This window comes from Taudactylus pleione, unplaced genomic scaffold (genome assembly GCF_031769625.1).
Source record: "Taudactylus pleione unplaced genomic scaffold, aTauple2 ptg000065l, whole genome shotgun sequence".
In the NCBI taxonomy this organism is placed as follows: domain Eukaryota; kingdom Metazoa; phylum Chordata; class Amphibia; order Anura; family Myobatrachidae; genus Taudactylus; species Taudactylus pleione.
In genome coordinates this window covers 116903-141572 of record NW_028284467.1, presented here as the reverse complement: position 1 = coordinate 141572, position 24670 = coordinate 116903, and the positions used below count along the sequence as shown (strand labels likewise).

General features: G+C 42.0%; 1 protein-coding gene across 2 annotated transcripts in view; it reads right to left on the bottom strand.

Annotated features, from left to right (window-relative positions):
* The window catches only part of LRP1 (LDL receptor related protein 1), a 252774-nt gene that overhangs the window by 131492 nt on the left and 96612 nt on the right, over nucleotides 1–24670 (bottom strand). For both annotated transcript variants that reach the window (XM_088465881.1, XM_088465882.1), the window contains exons 18-22: nucleotides 13177–13344; nucleotides 11663–11845; nucleotides 10528–10728; nucleotides 8968–9213; nucleotides 2297–2494 (exon numbers count right to left, since the gene is read on the bottom strand). In XM_088465881.1, coding sequence (XP_088322007.1) covers nucleotides 2297–2494; nucleotides 8968–9213; nucleotides 10528–10728; nucleotides 11663–11845; nucleotides 13177–13344 — 996 coding nt within the window. The remainder of the gene's footprint in view (nucleotides 1–2296; nucleotides 2495–8967; nucleotides 9214–10527; nucleotides 10729–11662; nucleotides 11846–13176; nucleotides 13345–24670) is intronic.

Here is a 24670-nt window from a genome sequence, read left to right as displayed (position 1 = left end):
ATTTCCTTATGGTGCTCTAATAAGCAAGAAGCTTTTGTAAAGCAGGTGGCTCATATTGTTTTCCCAACTGTTCCACTTAATAAAGGTATTTTTTATAACCCTGGATGGCAATGAGTCAAGATATATATGTAGTATGTTACATAAAGTAAACATATTTCTATCCAAATTTCCAGATGTCATTCGGCTTGGCAATTAACTCATGCAATAAGCAGAGAGATCTGCAGCACGTAGACAGCTTGTGTAGCAGAATTACATGTTAATATTGTATATATTGATATTTTAATACTATCCTGAAATAGTGATCATGGTCTACTGTAGGTTTTGATTTCCCCGACCTCAATTTTAAAAGCTATAAAACTATTAAAGGTGCAGGCCCACTGTATGACATACAGATGTGTCCTCATACACTATTGCTACAGCCAAACATCCCTTCTCGGAGTGCCAGGTCCCGTGAGAATAAACTTGCATGGAGCATTTTTTTCACCTTGTATATCTGTGTGTGACAGAGTCTGAATCTGTATACGAAGTGCTGATGCAGCAGGTACGGATTTTTTCCACATCAAGTTCCGTTGTGCTTCGTATACAGACTCAGTCGCACACAGATATATAAGTGTTACATATCAAATTAAATCTGTGCAGTCACATGATGCGGTTTGTAACATCCATTTGCAACTAAGATGCATTTCCGGTAGAAAAAGACGTAAAACTTACACTCGATGCAAGCCAAGTTGCTCGGGACCAGACAGCTCACTCATGCCAATCGTCTCGCGATGCATGGCGTATTTGGGCAAGGTGTATGAGGACAAGTGTAATGGACCCAATCTGTCTATCCTACCCGCACATCGTTCAACACATAAATGCACACTGTTACAGTAAACTTCTAAGCATCCAATCTACTTCCATATGACTAAGGGAGAATTAGCATTTTGTTTTCCCCTTACCCTCCTTCTTGTAATTGCCATCAGCCTATAATTAGCATTAACAGCGAGTTTTGAATACTAATTAACTCTTGTATCATGATTAATGTTTTCCGGCAACGAAGGGTATCATTAAGAAGATCGTGATGTGTAATCCAGTCCAGACAACTCTCTAGGCGGGATGCTGAATTGTGGTAATAGACTCAGAGGCTTCATGATCACTGCTGAATAACTTTTATCAGCCCTCCTACAAGTAACACCCCATTTTACCCTACAGAGACTGGCTGGCAACTGACTGCTATGTAGCAGACTGTATATAAATGTCTTGCTTATGTAGCCTAGAATTCCAATACTATGAGGGCAACCGCAAAAAATGTAGATGGCACTGTGTACTTTGATTTAATTTTAAGCAGATTCACATTACCTTTATGCCAAAGGCGCATGGGTTTGGCAGCATTTGCAGAGAAGTAGAAGATTGCACTGACCGATAGGAGAGGAGAAAGGGCACAGAAAGGCTTTCTTTTCAGAGATTGAAACACTGGTTTTCCGATCAGTATTTAGTGTGTGACTACTAAATTGAGTTAAGGTGCTGGAGAGATCTCATTTTATGGTCTCCCTTGTTGCATTTTGCACCATCTCTGAGCTAGCGGAAAGATTGGGTCTCATCCTAGCACTTGTAATCGGTCACATTTTAGACCTTCCAGCAGCACTATGAGTCAGACAGAGAATCACATTTCTAGGCTACTTTGCTGACTATTACAAGAAACTTCTTACACAAAATCTGCCCTATCACTTGTGGAAAGGATTATACGGACGTGCCAGAAGTCATTCCAGTCAGGACAAACAGGAGTACCAATCACAAACCATAATCTTTGATTTAAATAAGATGGGGTTCCTTTTACGGGTATTTTATTATAGGAAGTATTTTCATGATACAATGTGTTTAAATTACTGTAGAATGGCACAGTGGTTAGCACTACTGCCTCACAGAAGTTGGGTCAATGGTTAGACTCTGACATACCCATATGGAGTATACATGTGTTCCCTGTACTTCCAAGGGTGCTCTGGTTTCATCCCACATCTAAAGACATACCAGTAGGTTAATTAGCTTCTGATGAAATAAACGATTTGTGGAAAATATATTGGAAAGGCACTGATGTGAAGGATTATATACTTTCTGAGAAGCGCTGCGCAATATGTAGGCTATATAAGGTTGAATTTATTTCAACATTTTGCTGTACAATTTTCAACTGCTATAGAAAATACTTAATTATATCTAAAACTAGCATTTGCACAAATATTCCTTGTACATAGGAGCACATGTCAAACCATGACACTTCTGAATTGAAAGGAAAGCACTAAGTATAGACTGCACTTACCACCACTTTCGGACAGCTTCCCACGATATATCTTGTCCTCCACTACATCAGTCCAGTAGAGGGTGCTTTGGTTCAAGTGAAAATCAAGTGCAATGGTGTTCCTCAATCCTGGTACAAGGACACTGTAATCACCCTTGTTTAAATCTATCCGGCGGATTTCATGGCGATTTGAAAATATAATAAAAGGTTTAAAGGGATCTGGAAAACAAAAGGGGGAGATGAAAGTTCACAGATGGCTTACATACAAGTGCTTTTTAAAAAAAATATATATATATTTTATCATTATTTATATTGCGCCACAAGTGTTCCGCAGCGCCTTACAAAGTACATAAACAAATAGGTTGACCAGTGACTTACAGTACAATACAATAGAGGACGAGGACAAGGATAATAGACATTGCTACATTAGCGACCATAACACCCAGATAAGCAACAGAGCATAAGCAACAAAGGGCTCCATTTACTAACGAGTTTTAAGGGTAGTGCTAAATATCTTTTTCACTCGCTGTATTCCTCATTTTATTGCCTTTATTTATTATTATTGTCCTGGTGTGCGGCGAGCGCTAATTTTATTTTCCCTGTCAGCGCTGTTTCTCTATGTCAGCTCAGCTGACAAATATTTTCCTCCTTGTTTGGGACAGTGTGTGTCTTGGTTGACACATGCGCAGTGAGACTGGACATGTTTTTTGTGTGTGTGTGTGTGATGCTTCCCGGCCGGCTTATTGCATGGGTGCACTCCACGAATCCTGCAAGCTACTTTCCCAGCCCAGCACATGGTGTTTGCTGGGGAGTGAGGTTGTTGCCGCTGCATCTGCCTCGCAGGGATGAAGCCAGACGTGTGCTGGACTGCTACGGGAGGATGGAAGGGAGGGCCACCGGCTGCTGCTGGAGGGAGGGCGCCGGCTGTTGTGCACCGGAGAAGGAGGGTCGCCGGGTGCTGTACACCAGAGGGAGGGGACGGTCCAATGGACCACACCACTTGTGAGCGCTGTTTAACAGCAACCAGCACCTGGAGAGTTCATTTTAGGAAAATGAACGGTAAGTTATCATTACCGTTCGCTCATAAATAAAGGTTGCAATCTGATTTCATGGGGAAACGCTAACAAATAGCACTTATATGAACAAACCCTATACAATACAATAATAAATATCAGGTACACTTGTTTATTATCACTAACGAGTTTAAACAGTAAAAACTCCTTATTAAATGGAGCCCCAAGTGGTAGGCAAGGCCGGATCTAGTTTTTTATATATATATATATATATATATATATATATATATATATATATATATATATATATATATATATATATATATATATGGGATGTGCAGGCTCGGATAGGTTCGAGTTTGCACGTTGAGTTCCGATTTTTCCCTCCAAAAAAACGGAACAAAAGTCCAAGAATGATGATGTTCGTCCATGTAAGATGATGTTTAGCCTCTTTCTGAGTTCCGTTTTTTTGGAGGGAAAAATCCGAACTGAACGTGCAAACTCGAACCTATCCGAGCCTGCACATCCCTAATATATATATATTATATATATATATATATACACACATACATACATATGTATATATATACATATGTATACACACATATATATATACACACATATATATATATATATACATACATACATACATACACACAGTATATATACACATCCCCCAGCCCCCTTATTAAACAGACCTCACCTCAGATCTAGTGTGGGACGACCCAAATTATTCATGCGATCCTTTCTTCTGTCCCTCGGTAGGCATAAAGATTTTCCTGCAGTGTGATTGGTGGATAGCTCCTGCCATCCACCAGTCAGTGTGGGGAGACCTTCCACCACAGTGATTGGTGAATGGCAAGCAACATCCCAGCAGTACCCTGTAACAGCGCGGCTGCGGCCAGGAGGTAAGCAGATAGTGTCCGGCTATTCCAATCCTGCAGGAGCCTGTTCGAGGCTCCGACTCTCTAGCTGGTGCCCCCTCCCTGATGATGATGATGATGATGATGATGATGGTGCTGCTGCTACTACTACTACTACTACTACTACTACTACTTTATGTTCTACCACTGTAACATTTGTAAACCGTTGATTCAATTATTGGCTTTGTTCTAATTACAACAAAGTGCAGGATTTTAGCACAGAAGATGGGAAAAATTAGCCACGGTACAGGCCCGCCCCAGTCAGCCAGTGTAGTGCAGACTGCAGTGAGTGCGGTCCACACTACACTGTTACACACACCCCACCGACGGCGCTGGGTAGTATACTTGTACTACTCGGCGGCGATGTGTGTGTTTCAGCAGCCAATGAGAGTCAGACAGACTCTCATTGGCTGCTACGCCCACTGCAAGAGCCGGGCTGGTGCTCACTCATGAGCTCCGCCTTCCAGCTCCTGCAGTGGATGATAGTATAAAGCGGGACCCAGCGGGATGATGGAGGAGCAGACAGCGGTTGGTGCGGGGATTCAGGTAAGTCAAGTCAGTGTTGTGTGTCTGTGTTTTACGTACTACTGACGTCACTGAATAAGGGGCAACTCATAGGGGGGATCACTACTAGGGGCACTGTATAAGGGGCACAGCCTAGGGGGTGGATCACTACTGGGGGTACTGTATAAAGGGCACTACTGGGGGCTTGCATAAGAGGGACCACTACTGGGGGAACTGCATACTGGGGGTACTGTAAAAGGGGTATTACTGGGGGCATGCATAAGGGGGACCACTACTGGAAGCACTGCATAGGGGGGGACTGTAAAAGGGGCACTGCATAGGGGGGCACTGTATAAGGGTGCACTGCTACTGGGGACATTGCATAAGGGGCACTACTACAGTTGGGGCAAAAGGGGCACTAGTACTCGGGGCATTAAGGTGCATATGGAATGATAAGGAATGTTCCCAGAGTGACAAGAAAGGGGTGTGTGTAATGTTGACATGCCCATTTTTCAGTGACCACGCCCCTTGTGACATGTGACCACGGCCATCTTTCGGCAAACATTGCTTCTTTGGTAAAAAATACGAATTTGTAGTTTCATGAATATATGTTTGAACCTATAGGATTATACATGCTGTCCTATTCATGTCAGTATGCGGCTTTCACTGCTGACGACAAAACATCTCAAGTAAATATGGCACAAATACAGGACTCTGCTAATTGCTGGTCTGGATCACATGTCCAGGTCCATATTGGTCTAGGCCCTTTTAAGCAGGAATCTAAAATGTAGGTCCCTCCTCTACATCATGTTTAATGACAAATAAGGCTTTTGCGAACACGCAGATAAAAAGGCATGGTGAAGCAGTTCAGGCAAGACAAAGCTCCTACCAACGTGTCACGGCCTGCAAAAGGAGATCCAGGGAGGACACTGAGGTGATCAGGTGGGGAAGACCGCTGATGCTGCCCACTGGAGAGAACCTCTTTAAACACTGAATACCAAAAAAATAAAAAATACACCCCCATGTTCCTGTGGACAGCTGAATTAGTTCCTCCAACGGTATGAAGAAAAAAACCACACAAATAAAATAATGCAAGTAAGGGCAAAATTGTGCCCACTTCCTATGAAGGGCACAGGAAAAAGGACTGAGGTGGTTATAGGGAAGATGTTATTTTTACAGCGCCTGTCTGCTACACAAAATAACCATATCCCCCACATCTGTGTCCTCATATTATGGAAAAGTAAATGCTAGAATTCTACTCACACGTTCAGGGAAAACATGAGGACCAAACATGCAAACTCCGTTGAATACAGCATAGTTTATGAACATGCAGGATTAGCAATGTCCTGTATTTATTAGGCAGGAATGTATAGGTTCAATAAAGCAACACAGAGAGGGAAACTACAAAGTAGATTTAATGATCAATCATTAAAATCCGTGTCCCTGAACAAAAACATGTCGGGCACTACGTGTACCTAGGTAATAGCCAGCTGAGGTCTAGGGAAAATATTTATGTTATGAGAAGTTGGGGCTGGGAGACGGTCAGGAAAGATACGTATTGGCATTCAGCGATCCCTGCTGTGTTTGTAAAGCAGCACACAGTATAACTGCACAGTTCCAGCTGCTTAAGACCATCTTCCAAAAGCAATAGTCTCAATACAATGGCTGCGGGCGCTCGGGGCCTAGAAAATAACATACTTTCTGACATACTCTGACTCACTCGCATAAAAACAGCAGCAACAATAAAGGCTATTCGGACTGAACAATGCGTAGTATCTGAATTCTGAATAAAACAGAGCTTTAGATGGTGGAATAATTGCAGAATTAAAGGGTTACTCGGCCAGTTACTTTGTGTGAATGCAGAAGAAAAAAGTGCTTTGCACATCTTCTGCGCACACCGAAAACCCCGATTATGGCATCCATTCCCCAGCACAATACAGCTATTATAAGGGCCTGTTAATATGCTGACTGCGCCTCTCTTAGGACGACTAGAGCTGGATGAATGGTTGTGTCACTGTTTCCTTTGGCACACGTCTGGAGCATACTGAACTCATTTGGATAGGACCAGTGCTCCCAGACCATGGGATAAACAAAGATACCCCATGTATAGGAACAGCATTAAGGCGTGCGAAGCTTAATAATCCGGAGCAGCACTGCTCTGGAGATCGCAAATGTAATGCTGGTGGCAAAACAAACTATGGTTTCACGAAAAGGGATGAATACAAGACTCTTGCTCAGTGAACAATTCCTTGTAGAACACTACAAACCCTGATTTGGCCATTGAGAACGACGTCACAGACATGTAAAAATGAACAGATGCAGTAGAAATATTTGAACTTTGAGCCGACATCTGTTATAGTGACTCCTGAGCTGCAGTCCTCAACGCTAATTTTGTACTTCCTATTGCCATAAATGTTTATACAGTGGAGAGCGGGGCACTGGATTATTGTTTATGCCAGTTTCTAATGAGGCTTATGTAAGTGATCAGTGTAATGTAAGCAGTAACTCTCTATCTGAATAACAAACGGTTTAGTATTGGGGCCGGGGCAAAACATTATTGTAATGTAATAAATAACCTGGAACAGTGACAGCTTTTACAAACATAGACTTAATAAATAGCCATCAATGCAGATCCATGACTATATAAAGATAACAGAGGCTATATTAAAAGAGTGAGGCCGGACATCAACAACCTCTTTCCTAATGTACTCTAAGGTCTGTACTTGCAGTTGTTCCCAATTTGATTGTAACTTCATAGTTACATATTTAATAAGGTGTGATTACTGCTTATACTAGCTGAGTGCAATTGGACATCCACATTGCAGCGATAAGAAAACGCCCTATACAGAATATACACTATGCATTTTTCTTTGTCATTGTTGGTACATTTCTAGAGCTCTATTGATGCCCCTGTTTCAAGTCAACAAATAAAGACTATTTAAATGCTCAGAAAGTACCTGAATTTAACCCCACTCCATGTATACTGTTTCTAGGAGCTAAGTTGCTAAACTCTGGTAATTCCTGGCTGCTTCTTGTTGCCATTGAGTTCAACTTATTGTAATAGATGTCCCAGTAAATCAGATGACCATTGTGTTTCTCTACTAGGGATGGGCAAATAAGCGTCCCCCCCAGCTGTTGTAGTACTACATATCCCAGCATGCCCTGCCACAGTTTTGTTATTTGGCCATGCTAAAACTGCAAGGCATGCTGGGATTTGTAGTTCAACAACAGCTGAAGGGCCGCTTATTGCCCACCCCTTACTGTCCAACCAAAAACTCGCAGATGAAATGTTATGATGGATGTTCGAAGAGAACCCAAGCAACCAACCTTCTGAAAGACAACATAACAGAGGAGCACGGCCAGCAGCGTGGAAGAAATATTTAAAAAACAACAAAAAAAACAACACATAGCTCTGGTCTAATAGTGACAGCACTCTCACCATCAAAGTGCAATTATGCATACAACAGGCAGGCTGCATAGGAAGCAGCATTACAAGTTCAACTAGAACTCAGTAGGAGCATGGTGCAATTTCATATCAGGTCATTCTTACAATCAAGGAGGACAATTTCTTACAAAAATAATGGTATGACAGTGTTATTAGGTTATCAGAATCTATTGGTGTGACCACCTTGGGTAGGCAGAACAATGTCCAGCTGCTGTCCTGTGCACGTTGCCACCAGTCTACACAGCTGTATAAAATAACCCTAATTAATATGCAAATTGTAAGAACCATAGAAGAGGAAAATGTAGACTATGCCATACAATGCTAAATAAACATTAATGGAAATGTTGTGTGTTATCAGGCCCATGGTTTCAGACCCTGATAATACTACGGTTTCCTTTTTGTAGGAACTTTTTTGTACCGTTGACATCCATCTAGGCACGTCAGCAACTGTTGAGAGAGTGACTTAGGAGCTGTACGGGATCATCTCACAACATAAAGTAACCAGCATATATAGTACCCTTCTCATTTATTTCTGCATTTATACTTTACTAGTAAACACTTACTTTGAGGAAGCAAGGTAAAAGTTCCAGCCTGTTCAGGGTTCTTCTGTGACTACATCCACCAAATTAACTTGTAGCTGTGTAATCTACAGCAATTCAGTAAATCTATTGTGCTATTCATTTGTTGTATTGTGCTAACACATGCAATTAATTAAGTGGGCTTTTATTTATTTTTTTATTTGCTTTTTGACATCAGGGTTTTTTTATATAACAACATGAAAGTCCCACCATTTCTATGTATACATACCTAGACTCTTGCAGGTATAATGGTCCGGCTCCAAAACCCAGCCATCATAGCAGGAACACTTGACTTTAAACTTCTCCTGCGTACACCTCTGGCTGCAGCTTAGATGCTTAGGACAGTTGTTCTGGATCTGGCAGGTCTTGTTATCTGGACCAGTTTCCATTCCCAGTGGACAGGAACACACAATACCTTCCCCAGGGGCCACTGTGCAGTTATGACTGCAGCCACCATTGTTTAGCGAGCACTGATCTGTCCAACAGAAGAGTATAGAAGACATTCGATTATGCCAAGTCAATTACAATTGGAACTATAGTCCCCTTAGGTCACGTGAAAATAGATTATATTTACTCCTGTATGTTTAAACCTTCTTTAAACTTGTTGTGGATAAATTACACTTAAAAGTAGGAGAGAATTCCGCAATAGTGTATTACCATTATTAATCAATTATAACCGCGTGTGAAAAAGGAAGATGTGGAGCAATCCTTTACTCTAATTAGGTCCAAAGTTCACACACCACAGACAATTCTATGTTGGTAAATACCCTTACTTCCTGAATGTAGAATTTTCAGCCTTTAATGATGTCTTTTAAGATGCCTCAAGCATCATATTTTCTTTTTTTAAACACGGGGAATTTACATAAGAATGTTTTGCGCAAAAGTCCTTATAGACTTTTTGCATAGTTGAGGAATTGCACTTACAAATTATAAACAATACTCAGGCATATCACAATAATTCCAATAGAAAAGATTCACATAAGTTAAAGGAACATGGACATATCAAATATCGTATGGTGCAGCCCGGCCCCCTGGACATTTCCATTTTATGACCGACCGGTACTTCAGAGGTTAGATCACAGCGTAAGGCCTACAGCAGTGAAAAGGGGGGTTGGGTTTGTATCATTCTTTCACTGGTGTTTAATTTTTAAAAGTGGTAATACACTTATACAATTTTTTTTTTATTCTTTAAGTGTAATTTATCCAAAAAGAGTTTAAAACAGTTTTAAACACTGAGCGCTGAAAATTAATTATTGTTTGGGACAGCAGTGATCTATGTATTCCAGGGTAAGATAAAAGTACAAGCTGAATATTTATCCTATATATGAACACACCATTGACATCCACTTATAGGGATGGACATCAGAAGCCGATGGTTAGCAACAATCAATGTTTTTGATTCAATGGAAAACTTTATCCATCGAATAGCGAGAGGGTGCCAGTTATCGAATGCAGTTTTCTGATTGCCCATCCTATGGCTGGCTTTTTTTTCCGGCTGCCCTCTAGTCAGTTAATTCTCACAAGCAGGAGCCTCTCTTCCTCCAGTCTCCTGTCAAAACATCCTTGTCTAGTTGGAAAGTTTTCCTTACATTCGGCTTTGTATCTTCTCATGTAAATGCTATTTTCTCATTACTTATTTTATTTTTGGGGTTTTACTGATGCTATTGTTTGTTTTCTTGCTAATATATGTATTTGTATGATGTAACTCACATGCTTACATGCTAATTTGTTCTATTCTGACTATACAGTGTTCTGGCATCTCAATAGAAGTTGACGATGATTCACTTACCACACAGATCTCCTTCATCAGAGTAATCTCCACAGTCATTTTCGCCATCACAAAGCTTTTCAGGGGGCAGGCAGATGGAAGTGTTCTTGGCACAGGTGTGAGATGGAGGTTTACACACCAACATGTAACAGTTCTCTTCATCAGAGTTGTCTTCACAGTCATTATCTCCGTCACACACCCAGGCTTTACTAATGCACCTTGCTGCAGTAACAGAACATAAATTGGCGACTGACATGGATAAAATGGCTTGTGCATGCATTTAAAGGATCATTGGACATTTAAACAATGGAAGATAACTCAAGTTCCAGCTACAAGCAGAGTGACCAAAGAATAGTGAAATTAATATCAACATTATCAAAATTAATTTGTCAGTTTGCTTGTCTGTCTGGTTATGCATTTGGACACGTCTGCATCCATTGGTCCAGTTCGATCCTGGCCAGGTTTAAGTGGGTTGGGGTCCCAGTTTGACCACCCATTAGTGTATGCTGGGCAGAACTTTGACCCAGGGAGCCTGTTCTGAGCCTTCCACTGGATGGATTTGGACGAAAACGTCAGAGTGGTAATAATGGATCCCAGAAGACATACTGGGGGGGGGGGGGGGTTTGAGGTCCAGTCAGACCTCCGTTGGTGTACGCTGGGCAGAACTTTGACCCGGGGGCACTGTACAGAACTTTCACCAGGGGAGCCTATTCTGAGCAGTCCACTGGATGAATTTGGATGAAAACTTCACAGTGGGGTGGCAATCGCTCTGGGATGCCTAATGGAGTGGTTGGGGTCCCAGTCGGACCTCATGGCGGAGTGCGCCAGTCAAAACTTTGACCCAAGAAGTCTGTTCTGGGCCTTCCACTGGATGGATTTGGAAGATATCACATAATAAAACGTAATAACTTGAATATTTAAACCTGGGCAACGCCGGGCACTTCAGCTAGTAAAGTCAATAAAATAACTATTGTACTTCTGAGCTAATATGTTTATATATAGGTAACAAAGCATCATCATTTGTACTGTTACTGCAATAATTAGCCTGGTCTTTACTGAAAGTCAGTGTTTTGTTCATATTCTAATCCAGGAACTTGTCAGTGAATATCACTACAGCTATTTGTGCATACAGTATGTCCTGCTTGTTTGTGCTCACCTGAATCCTTGCAGCCAAACTTGACATTGGGGTCACAGGCATGTGTCACACCATCACAGTTTTTCTCATCGCTTGTATCCATGCAGTCTGTGTCTCCATCACAGCGCCAACGGCTGGGGATGCACAACCCGTCCAGCCGGCACTGGAACTCATCAGTGTGACAGCCACCAGGGGGACGAGTTGCTGTTTACGAGTTGTTTGTAGATCAGATTAAGTGTGACCAAGGGGGAGACAAAATCCCAATTAACAACATTCCTCAGAAAAAAAAAAAAAACATCTTTAAATCACTAAAGCTTTGGAATAATTTCCACGCAGATAGTGATGTTTATGCAAATAGTATTCAGTGATTTTTTGTTTCAAGGACTATGGAAATTTATGATGTTGCCCTTCTCCTTCACCCAACCAAATCCTGTTGCTTTAGACAGTAGCCTAATAGAACAGGGCTACCGTTGTCAGAGAAGCTCAAATACAGCTAAACTATCTGTCAGTGCCTTCCCACCATGTAACTAATAGTCCTGACCTATTTACACCTTTTGTAGTTATCCAAAGTTAATGTGACATAAGAAAAATCCACAAGAAGATGACATACTGAAAAAAAAGTGTACTGAGCTTTTAAGCAGCCTAACCTACAATGTGCACACTCAAAAGTGTTCATTTATAATATATGGAATAATCTTATTATAGCCTGTCTGGTAATGTATTCGGACACCCCTGCACCAATTGGGATGAATCCAATGCAAGGTGGTCCAGTTGGTACTGGCCAGGTTTTAGGGAGGTTAGAGTCCCGTTGGTGAACACTGGGCAGAACTCTGGCCTGTTCTGGGCCTTCCACTGGATGGATTTTGATGATAAATTCACGTGGGGTGGCAATTGCGAGGTTTGGGCCTTGGTCGGAACTCACGTCAGAGTGCGCCTGGCAGAACTTTCCTCATGGGGGTGTTGGAAGAGCTGCTAAGCATTTTCAAAATGTTGACAGTTAAATGCAACTCATTGATAACTTATAGAATTAAACCCGGGCAATGCCAGGTACCTCAACTAGTATAACTTATAGAAGGTGGCACTAGTCACAAAAGCTACTGTACAGTTCCAGCATGCGTAATAATATGCAGCATGGCGTGCATTTTTTTCTATGGAACATTGAATGATATCCTCACAGCTCAAAAATCATGCAGCTATTAAAAGACTTAAAGAATATACCAAGATTGCTTACTTATTAGACAATGTATTATAAATAATTTATACTGATTATAAATATCTAATAACTATTTTATCCAAGGAAAATATCTGAGTGTTTAGTAAAATCATGATTTCATCTTCACTAAAAACATTCTTCCACTAATCAAACTTCTGTCTTTTGAAGATACAGTCCTGCACAGATCAAATTATCTTACCTTCACCTTAGCCAGCAAAATCATTCATTACTTCTGTAATAAGCATGAGACTCAAAGCTCAGCACATGCGATAGTATTAGAGAGTCATGAAGATGTGGATTAATAGCTACTCGCCATTCTTACCTTGGTTTGTGCAGTTAGCGTGGGTCTCATCACTATATTCACCACAGTCATTGTCCCCGTCGCATGTCCAGTGCTCTGGGATGCAGCGGCCACTGTTGCACTTGAACTGGGTGCTAGAACAAGAGTGACTGCAGCCGTCCTCATCACTGTTGTCTCCGCAGTCATTGTCTGAAGATGAACAGAGTATGGTTATGAGCACATAGGTAAACCAAACTAGGGTTCTAATGGAGCAAAAGCAACAAAGCAGAGGGAGAGAGAGCTTTTCTAGTAGTGCATCAAACATGGTCACTAACATGGTAATGCTACTTGAACTGCTGATATCACTATTGCTATGGGAATGTCACCATCTGCAACTTTATTTACTAATCATGAACTATAAGCAGGACTTGTTTCTTAAGGGAAATAATTAGAGTTATGGTAGACTTACCTAGATAACTCCTTTTCTTCGGGGTCCATATGGATCCACAGGGATACCATGGGGATATTTATGGTTGGAAGACCAGGCACCAAACCGTTAAAGCTTTTGCTTCCAGAATGCCCCGGGTCCTCCACCATATATACCCCACCCCCAGCCATAGGACTTCAGTTTAGTTAACAAGCCTCAAGGCATGAGAAGGAAAGAGGAGAAGGAAGAACAATCATACACCAGAAACACTCATACATAAGATAAGGTAATCTGTGACCGAAAGAATATAACCCAATGAAGCCAGGTGTGTCAGGGTGGGTGCCCTGTGGACCCTATGGACCTCAAAGAAAAGGAGCTATCTAGGCAAGTCTACCATAACTCTAATTATCTTCTTCAGGATCCACAGGGATACCATGGGGATGTCCAAAAGCAGTTCCCCTAGGGTGGGGGACGCTCCTAAGCAGAAAGGAGAACTCGTCGCCCAAAAAATGCAGCCTGAGAAGCAAATGTATCAAAGGCATAAAACTTGGTGTGGACAGAAGACCACGTGGCTGCCTTGTACAATTGTTCAGCAGAGGCACCACGGCTAAATGCCCACGATGGCCCTACAGACCGAGTAGAATGTGCAGTCACCTTGCTTGGGACAGAGAGATCAGCCTGTGTGTACACCTGAGATATAGTCATACGTAGCCATCTCTCCAGAGTCTGCTTATTAGCTGGCCAACCTAGTTTGTGAAAACCATATAATACAAAAAGAGCATCTGATTTTCTAGCAGAGTTTGTACACGCCACATAGATATGGAGAGCACAAACTACATCCAGGGAGGCTTCACCTACAGAAAGGTCTAGAGTCTGAAAAGCTGGAACAACAATTTCTTCAGTTACATGAAAACGGGACATTACCTTAGTTAGGTAACCCTTCCTTGTACGAAGAACAGTTAAATCAAAAATGGGAAGCGACAAGATAGCGCTGCCAAATCAGAGACTCTGTGTGCAGAAGAGATAGCCAGAAGAAAAAGTGTCTTTGTGTATTCGAAGTGGTTAACAGCAAAGTCCAAATGGGGAAGCTTGTAGACCCTTAAGAACCAACCGGTGGAACAAAAGGAGGCTGAACTCGCAAAACTCTTTGCTTCATTACCAGATGTTAGAATTTTTTTCCAATCTTCTTCAGAAACCAGACTGACCGTGCAGAAACCTGCACTCAATGTGGCCAGACGTAGACCCTTGTCTAATCCTGCCTGAAGAAAAGCCAGTACCCTTGAAAATAAGGGTTATGGTAGACTTACCTTTGATAACTTTATCTTCGCGGTCCATAGGGTCCACAGGAACTACCTTGGGAAAATATGTGATTTGGAGGAAACCCAACACCAAACAGTCAACTCTTTTCGGTCCCAGGATGCACTGGGTCCTCCCCCATATATATCCCGCCTCAGGTACTCAGTTTGTAAACAAGCCCATTGGCAGGAGAATAAAAGTGGAGAAGAAAGTACACATTACACTAGAAACACCACTACAATAAAGAGGGAATCAGTGACAAGAAGGAACAAATCACACTGAAGCCAGGTGCGTCAGAGAGGGTGCTCTGTGGACTATATGGACCTCGAAGAAAAAAAGTTATCAATGGTAAGTCTACCAGAACTCTTAATTTCTTCCTCAAGGTCCACAGGAACTACCTTGGGGATGTCCTAAAGCAGTTCCCTTAAGGGTGGGGGCACTCCTGAGCAGACAGGAGGATCCACCGCCCACCTGGGAGGCAAAAGTATCAAATGCATAGAATTTTATAAAGGTATGGATGGAAGACCAAGTGGCTGCCTTGCACAGTTGTTCAGCTGAGGCGCCATGCCTAACCACCCACAAAGGTCCTACAGACAGAGTTGAATGCGCTGTCACCCTGCTGGGAACAGGGAGATCAGCCTGCATATAAACTTGAGAAATAGTCATACACAGCTACCGAGCCAGAGTCTGCTTGTTAGCTGGCCCACCACGTTTGTGAAAGCCATACAAAACAAAAAGTGCATCTGATTTTGCTGATGGAGTTGGTACGATGACTTGAAAGCCGGTACAACTATTTCTTCATTTATATGTAAACGGGATACCACATTTGGAAGATAGCCTGCCCATTGACGAAGAACAGCTCTATCCTTGTGGAAGATCAAATATGGGGGGAGACACGAAAGTGCTGCTAACTCAGAGACTCTGCAAGCTGAGGAGATAGCATGGAGAAAAAGTGTCTTCGCTGTCAACCACTTGAGATCCACTATGTTTAAAGGTTCAAAGGGGGGAGCATGTAATGCCCTGAGAACCAAAGACAAATCCCACAGTGCCACCAGAGGAACAAAAAGAACACCTTGCAAAAACGTTCTAACATCTGGCAAGGGAGCAATTCTATGCTGAAACCAAACTGACAGTACAGAAACCTGTACTGACCAGGCAGAGAACAAGGTCTAATCCAGCCTGGAGAAAAAAGCCAGAACTCGAGAAACCCTAAAAACCTTAGGATCAACTTTTCTATGGGAACACCATAGAAAAAAGGAATGCCAAATTCTGTAATAGATGCAGGCAGAGAAATGCTTTCTTGCCAGAAGCATTGTACGAATCACAGAGTTAGTAAACCCTTTGGCTCTTAAGATGCCAAGCCGTCAAAGATAGACGAGGTAGGTCCGGATGTAGGCAGGAACCCTGCACTAGCAGATCCGGCCGTAGAGGAAGTATGAGCGGAGTATCTATGGAGAGACATCAGGTCAGTGAACCAATGGCGCCTGGCCCAAGCTGAAGCAGTTAAAATCACCCTGCCACCCTCTTGCTTGAATTTACTGAGAACTCTTGGTAGAAGAGAGAATAGTACAGGTAAGCCAACCCTGAAATCCAACCTCGCATCTATGAAGGCGGCTGAGGGTCTCTCCTCCTGGACCCGTATCTGGGGACCTTGAAATTCTGGTAGTCCCCACTTAACCACTAGGAGCTGGAAGATCTCCAGGTGGAGAGCCCATTGTCCGGCATGTATGTCCTGGGAAGTCTGCTTCCCAGTTGTGGATTCCTGGGATGAATAGTGCCGAAATTGCCTGAAGATGACATTCTGCCCAAGTTAGAATGTTTGCCACTTTCCACATGGCTGCTCAACTTATCGTGCCTCCCTGATGGTTGAGGTAGGCTACTACGGTCACATTGTCGGACTGGTTCTGGACAGGCCTGCCTTGAAGGAGGCTTCATGCTAGAATTAGTGCCCTGTATACTGCCTGGAGTTCCAATATATTTATGGGTAGGTGACTTTCCTGAGACGTTCACTTTCCCTGGAAAGTGCGATAACTTGTCACCGCACCCCATCCTCGAAGACTGGCATCCGTGGTGGGGAGTACCCACCTTCGGATCCACAGAAGGTAACCTTTGTTTAGATGAGCCACCAGGCCGAACCTCTGGGGAGAGAAGGATCGTCTGAGACTTTATCCACTGATACTGACCGCTCCAGCGAGAAAGAATCAATAGCTGCAAGTGCCTGGAGTGGAACTGGGCGTATTCCATTATGTCGAAGGTGGAAACCATGGACCTGCATTGCTGAATGGACTGATACTCTTCAATTGTGGAGCAATTTGCGCATCCGCAAATGTAGAGCTGAAATCTTTTCTACTGGCAAAAAGATCCTCTGCGCCTGAGAATCCAGGAGCGCTTCCAGATGCATCATCTGCTGAGTTTGAAAAAGTGACAACTTTTTCCAATCGACAATCCAGCCATGCTTTTCTAGGCAGGCCACTGTCAACTGTAGATAATTAAGTAAAACATCCAGAGACTGTGCCAATATCAGGAGGTCATCCAGATATGGCAGAAATCGGATTCCTTAACGCCTGAGATAGGCCGTCATGACTGACATATTTTGGTAAATACCCCGGGTGCCGTAGATAGGCCAAAGGGTACAGCCTGAAATTGGTAATGTTGCTGAAGGACAGCAAACCGTAAGAATTGTTGGTGGGATGATATAATAGGAACATGCAGATATGCATCCTGAATGTCCAGGGAAGCCATGTAATCCCCTGACTCCATTCCCAAAATAATTGACAGGAGAGTTTCCATACGAAACTTGGGTACATGGATAAACCTGTTGAGGGTTTTTAGATTTAGTATAGGGCGATAAGCCCCATTCGGTTTCTGAACCAGAAACAGATTGCAATAATAACCCCTTCCCTGTTGAGACATAGGAGCTGGGACTATTACCCCTGCCTGTAGCAGCGAGTGAACGGCTCTCTGAAAAGCTAAGGACTTGTTCGCATCTGATGGAGGATCTGTGCAAAAAAACTTCTTGGGAGGATGCCTCCTGAAAGTTAGGGCATACTCCTGAAAGACCACTTCTCGGACCCAGGCATCTATTGTTGATTGATGCCAGTAATCCACAAATTGAAGAAGAAGTCGGCTTCCCACCCTGAAATCCCCCAGGAGGAGGCCCGCTCCATCAGGTTGAGGGCATGTTGTCCGGCTTAGAAGCTGGGGGTCTTGCCGGGCCAGACCTCTTAGTTTGTCGCTTAGACTTGCAGGAAACTAGATGGCCTAGAGGAAGACTGTTCCTATGCTCGTCCCTGAGGACGGAAGGACTGAAAAGAGACCTGCCTGGATTTAGTATTTGACGTAGATAGCAGACCTGCAGATTTTGAATCCGCCAGAGCAGTGATTATGTTATCCAACTCTGCTCCAAAAAGTACCTTTCCATAGAAAGGTAAGACTTCCAGCGCCCTTTCTGATTCTGTATCAGCTTTCCAAGATCCAAAGGATCCTGCGTGTCACTATTGATGCTGCCGATGCCCTAGAAGCTAAAATTCCAGCATCCACTGAAGCCCCTCCCTGATAGGACACTGCTTCCCGTATGCGGGAGATATTCATCATCTCTTCTCTGATAGCATTTGGTAGCGAATCTACCAATGCCCCTATCCATTCTTCAACAGCTTTGGCTACCCAGGCTCCAGCCATAGCTGGATGAATAAATATTGCTTTAAGACAGGCTTCTGTGGAATCCTTCAGCGAAGACGCTGATGGAATAGGCAATGTAGCATTTCTGATTAAATGTGAAACATGAGCATCCCCAGTAGGAGGTACCTCCCGCTTAGTACATACAGAGGGTGGGAAAAGATACAATGTTAGTCGTTTATTCACATCAAATAGTTTGTCAGGGTTACCCCATGCCTCCTTGATAAGCTCTGTAAGCTATTCAGATACAGGGAACTCCGTTTTGATCACCCTCCGGTGGTAATTAAACATTGGAGCCTTCTTACTATGAGCTGGTTCATCATCCTGAATATTTAGGACTGATTTAACCGACCTCACCAAAGAAGGAACATCAACCGTGGACGGATTATCCTCCTCCCCAGAACTAGATCCTGGAGAGGAACCCTGTGCATCATCTGATCCCCCTGATGATGTATCTGAATCCATATGTTGGGCAGACCGACAAAAAGATAACTTGCACTTAGGCGCTTTGGTCACTACCGGTCTGTTATCAACATTAGATGGTGCCATACTCTGACTAGAATAACCATAAACATCCTTCCATGAAGGAAGCATAGGAGGTGCAAACATAGTATACTGTGGACACCCCATCCAAGGAGGCACCATAGGAGCAGCCACACGATCCACAACCTTTATCATAACCTGGGACAAAGAGGCAACCCAAGATGGCTCTTGTCCAGGTGCAGATAAACTGTACTGGTGGGGTGGCTCTTTATAACAGACAACACACAAACCATCCTTTACAACCGGAGGAGGGCACATAAGCCATACATGATTTACATGGAACCAGCACAGGCTGCATCCCCCCCTGTTTCCCTTTATCTTTTGACATGTTCAAAGTAAAGGCAATAATTGCAATTTTATGCAATTTCACAAAATCTTAATGAATGTGACGTACTCAGAAAGAAACCTCCACCCCAAGAGGATGGAGAGAAAACAGTGATAGTTAGAATTGACAGATTTTAAAAAAAGACAGCAGCAATCAGCAGCTAGCAAACAGTCACATACATGCATATGTAATCGGCTCTAAATCAACTACAGCAATGCAAAGGAATGAATGGTAGGACAGAGCACCATATACCTTAACCAAGGGAGAAGTATACAGGGAGACTGACCCAGACCCTCCTGAGACCAACAGCTAGAGGGCCCAGGCTGGTGTAGTGAGGACGCGGACAATCCTGGCCCCTGACAGCAGCGACTTCTGGTGCATCCCTGACACCAAAAGCAAGGACTGCCCCGCGCGATTCCTCGTAAGCAAGGAATCGCCTTACCTGACATCTCCGAGCACCCGATGCAGTCCAGGTCGCAGCATTGCTGCTAGCTAAGCTCAGTCCAACCCGCCAAAATCACAAGCACAATTACTGATGTTGTGGCCCGGCGTGCATCTTAATTCAGACGCTTGGTACTGCCAACTCAGAAAAACATAAAATAAAAAATAAAAGCTTAGGACTACTCTGAGCAGTCCTCCTGTTACAAGGTGTTTCTAGATTCTGCAGCACCAAACTAATAGCTGAGGTCCTATGGCTAGGGGCAGGGTATATATGGGGGAGGACCCGGGGCATTCTGGGAGCAACCATAATATCCCCATGGTATCCCTGTGGACCCCTATGGACCCCGAAGAAGATAGATATATTCCAAGTGGGTGTTTGCATTCTCTTTTTTAGCAAACCAATATTGCAGATATATTAAGATTCAAATATCTGGATGTGTCATTAGTTTTTTCAAGTTATCTGAATTTAGCCTTTCACAATTCATAGTGAATATATACAGGACATCTCAAAGGTTCGGCTACATTAGCTACTACATGTTAATCATATGTGCCCAAGTAATTCTTGCAAGCATAATATAGTAGAAAACATGTGAGTAAAAGCAGCTGACAGGTCAGGATGTGCATTTAAAAATTTACAGGAAAAAGTTGATGGGAACAAAGTACAAATGTCACCCACACCACAAAGCTTAGCTGAAGCACTGACCCTTTGTAAGTGTATTCCAGCTTTAGATGACGCTATATTACTGGCTAGTATATGGCCTCATGCAACTTTAACCACAAGCATTTCTTCTGGCTGCACTGGGTGCTTTTCAGCCATGTATATCTATAATCAGGAAGATGTGTTACTGTGTTATGTGCTCTCTGTACTGGGTACATGTTTATCCATGGAGCAGTTTGTTGCTAACTCCAAGGGAAATGGAAACTAATAAGCCTGTCTGAATGAAGTAAAAACATGGCTAAAAAGCAAAAATTTATTTTGAAAGAGATGGCAACGTCTTTAATTAAAGTTACAGTACAACACATACAAGCTAATAACTGTCATCTAAAGTTGAACAACCCCTTTGTGAAAGATCCCTAATGTTAGCATCACAGAGTCACAAGCAGTTAAATAACTGACCAGATCACCAACACACATGTTCGGTAGTGTGTGTCAGGTATCCGATCACACAGATTTCCCCAAACAAGACTATATAGAAAACCCCAAATACGTCCCCTAGATCTATTATTTGCAAAGAATATGGACATAGAAACTGCATAGATCATTACATGCACCATATTTGAAGAAAATAATAAAATATTATGCCTGAGAAGCAAAATTACAAACTACTTTGTGTCACGGGCAAGTTGACCATGACAATCGAGTACACAGTTTTTATTATTTAAAGCCTAAACATTTTACAAGCTTTCATCTGATAGGTGCAAACATTTTCTCATCTGTATGTAGTCACCTGAAATAATCAAATGTGGCTTCCGTTTAATTGCTTAACTAAATGATCAGGTAAGAGGTAAAATTACTAAAGATAAAGCTCTGACTCTTTTGTACTTCTAAATCAGTTACATATATATATATATATATATATATATATATATATATATATGAGTTTCCCAAATCCAGTCCTTCCACCCTCTCAAAAGTTTATGTTTTCAAGGTTTCTTTTATCATGCAATGCTTACACACGGAACAACTTGAACAACCATAGATATCGTTGATAGATTTCCCTCCAACTTTCTGTAGTACACGGCAAATAATTTTGGTTGTACACACTGATCGATATCTATGATAGATATTTCAGTGAAGCTATCTTTTTACAGGGAAATCTTTACAAAATCGTCCAAGTTGGCCTGCATGCATGAAAGATCATAGATATAGTTATCGTTCATGCGGGAACGCACATCGTTGGTCGTTATCAGGTTGGTGACGGCAAAAAAGTGAACGATATCCTTCAAATCGCTCATAAAAGTCGTACCGTGTGTAGGCACCATAATGCTGCATACACACGGGACGATTTTCCAGAACGATATGAACGATAACGTTCATATCGTTCATTTTTATGCAATGAACAATTGGCTAACGATGCGCGTTCCTGTATGAACAATAACTATATCTAAGGTCGACCGTACATGCAGGCCAACTTGGACAATTTTGTCAAGATTTGCCTGTAAAGACATGACTTCACTGAAATATCTAGCATAGATATCTATCATAGATATCTATCAGTGTGTACACCCAGAATAGTTTTCCCTGCACTACAGAAAGTTGGAGGGAAATCCATCGGCGATATCTTTGGTTGTGCAGGTTGCACCGTGTGTATGCAGCATAAGGGAAATATTTACACGCTGGTTTACAAGCCATCACTACTTGGCAGTTCTGACAGTGGGATTTAAAGCTGCAATAATATTAAATGCAGAATCTTCATTGAAAAGCCGTCATGTAGTAAATACAGTATAGCCCTTAGCCTACTTGGCTAGTTCAGTCTCCACAGATAGAACTCCTGAAAACATGAGCTGTTGAAAGTGTGTGAGGACTGGATTTGGAATCACAGATATAAATACTGAACAATACAATATAAAGCATCAATCAGGATACAGGGAAACACAGATTCTCCAATGATATTATCCAATTGCTTACACTAGAAAGGCAGCTTATGGTTAGGTTTGTAGTTAATCCAAATAAGTAACAGAATGGAGCAGAATAAAAGTAAAATGGCAGCATGCAAATTATTTTCTATTCCTTTATAAGGGTTACGGATTTAAAATGAACGTTGAAAAAAACGAGTGACCTACACATTACAAACATCCATGGCTAACAGAGAATCGGTCTAAAAATTATACCCATTGTAATAAAGTATTTGCCATAATAAAATCGTATAGATAATTTTTTCCTATTTATTGTTTTGTCAGAGCTGAACACGTAACCAGATTTAGCTCATTAATAAGAAAGACATGAGGCCTTGTGCGATTGACATGCCTAATAGCAGACACGATAGGGAGCGCTGTACGTTGACTAGCTTCATTGTTGGAAAGCTGTTTCTGCAAATATTTTCACCTTAATCACTTTGCTGGTCTTGTGGCAGAGACTTAAAAATATTCCACATTGCAAAAAAAAGATAGAAAAATGACAAATAAAAAAAAAAATTAAACAATGGCGTTCATAACTGCACTTGTGGGACGAAAGTGTGGAAAATCTATTTATATGCTATTCAATATATACACTAATCTTTAAACAATCCTAAGGATGCACAATGACCCATTAAAATCCAATAAACAAATGAAGGATTTGTTCATCTGCTTTTTATGAGATCTAGACTCGGCTTCTGACACTGTGTAGATGAGAATGGCTGCTCAGAAAGTCTACAGCTACTACTATCCCCAGCTGGCTGGATGGTGCATGTTGATCTATGCACTAACCGGCAGACTTTGAACAGTTCTTTTCGTCAGAGCCATCCCCACAATCTTTTTCTGAAACAAAGAGAAACCAACCAAAGACAATACATTGCAGACATTAGAAGGACAAAGAACAGAGAAGAAAACACATACAATAAAATTACACAGGACAGACAAACAATACAAAAATAGACACTTATCTCCAAGTATCTATGCAGACCTTTACCAAATACACACTAAAGGCTAATGGACAATGTGAAGGACAAATAATAAAATAATTTATTTATGGGTGTATAAAAAGACAAGAGATATATGTTTTAGTATATCTGGGATAACCCGCTCCCCACTATAAATTGTAAACAAACTAGAAGTCACAGATGACTTCAGTGACCATTTAAAAGACAGATTGTAAGCCACTACACAGGTCGAGATGACCATTAATATCTAAAATATTGTCCAGTAGGGTGTGCATGGTCCCGGGATGTAGTCAGCCTGGCGACGTGCGGGATGCCAAAGGGTGAAATACCGGCGCCGAAAACTCGACAGTGTCGGGATTCCGGCACCAGAATCCCGAAATAAACTATCGAGTGTTGGGAGGAGGGTTAGGGTGCGGTGTTAGGGTAGACATTAGGGGGAGTGTTAGGTTTAGGGTGCGGGGAGGGGGAGGTTAGGGTTAGGCACCAGGGAGTGAGGGTTAGGAGTAAGGGTTAATCTTACCTTTTTTCCTTATGGGTGTGGGGATTCCCACTATCAGGATGCCGCTGTGGGTATTGTGACCAGCGGCATCCCGACCACCGGGATCTCATACCCAACCCCATGGTCCCATATTACACATATTTGCCTAATGAGTACTAAATAAATGACATCAGACGAACTATTAGATGGATGTTATTTACAAGTATTTCTACATCTCTAGTATGTTCTACATGAAAATAACCTTGGACCAGACTCACACACAAACATAGCATATCCTTATATTTTAAAACAGATAGATATTATAATAATTTTTACGACAATTCAAATTTACAAGAACATTACCCCAACTATCACAGAATACTCCAATTTTAGAATATGTTATTTGTTTCTAAGTTATGTGAATTATCTGTAAAGGTTAAACAATCCCAAAATAATCCCAATATATATTTTTCTTTTTCCCCACTCGATGAGTTGTATTGCAAAAAAGAGATAGCTGATGTGATCTAGACTGTGTGGGACAGATGGTAGCGTGTGCAGTTTAATACAAACAAAAGTGCTCCTTCAGTAAAAGTTCACAAACCACGACAAGGCTGGAAAGATGACATACTGTGTCTGCTCTTGATGTAGATTTATGCAAGCTGTTGTACTCTGCTTTCAACCATTTTATGCTTAAAGGGCTTGATACAGTATAATACAATAGGCTTAAAGGCACATGGATAGTATTATTTAAGAAAAGGTTCTAGACCCAT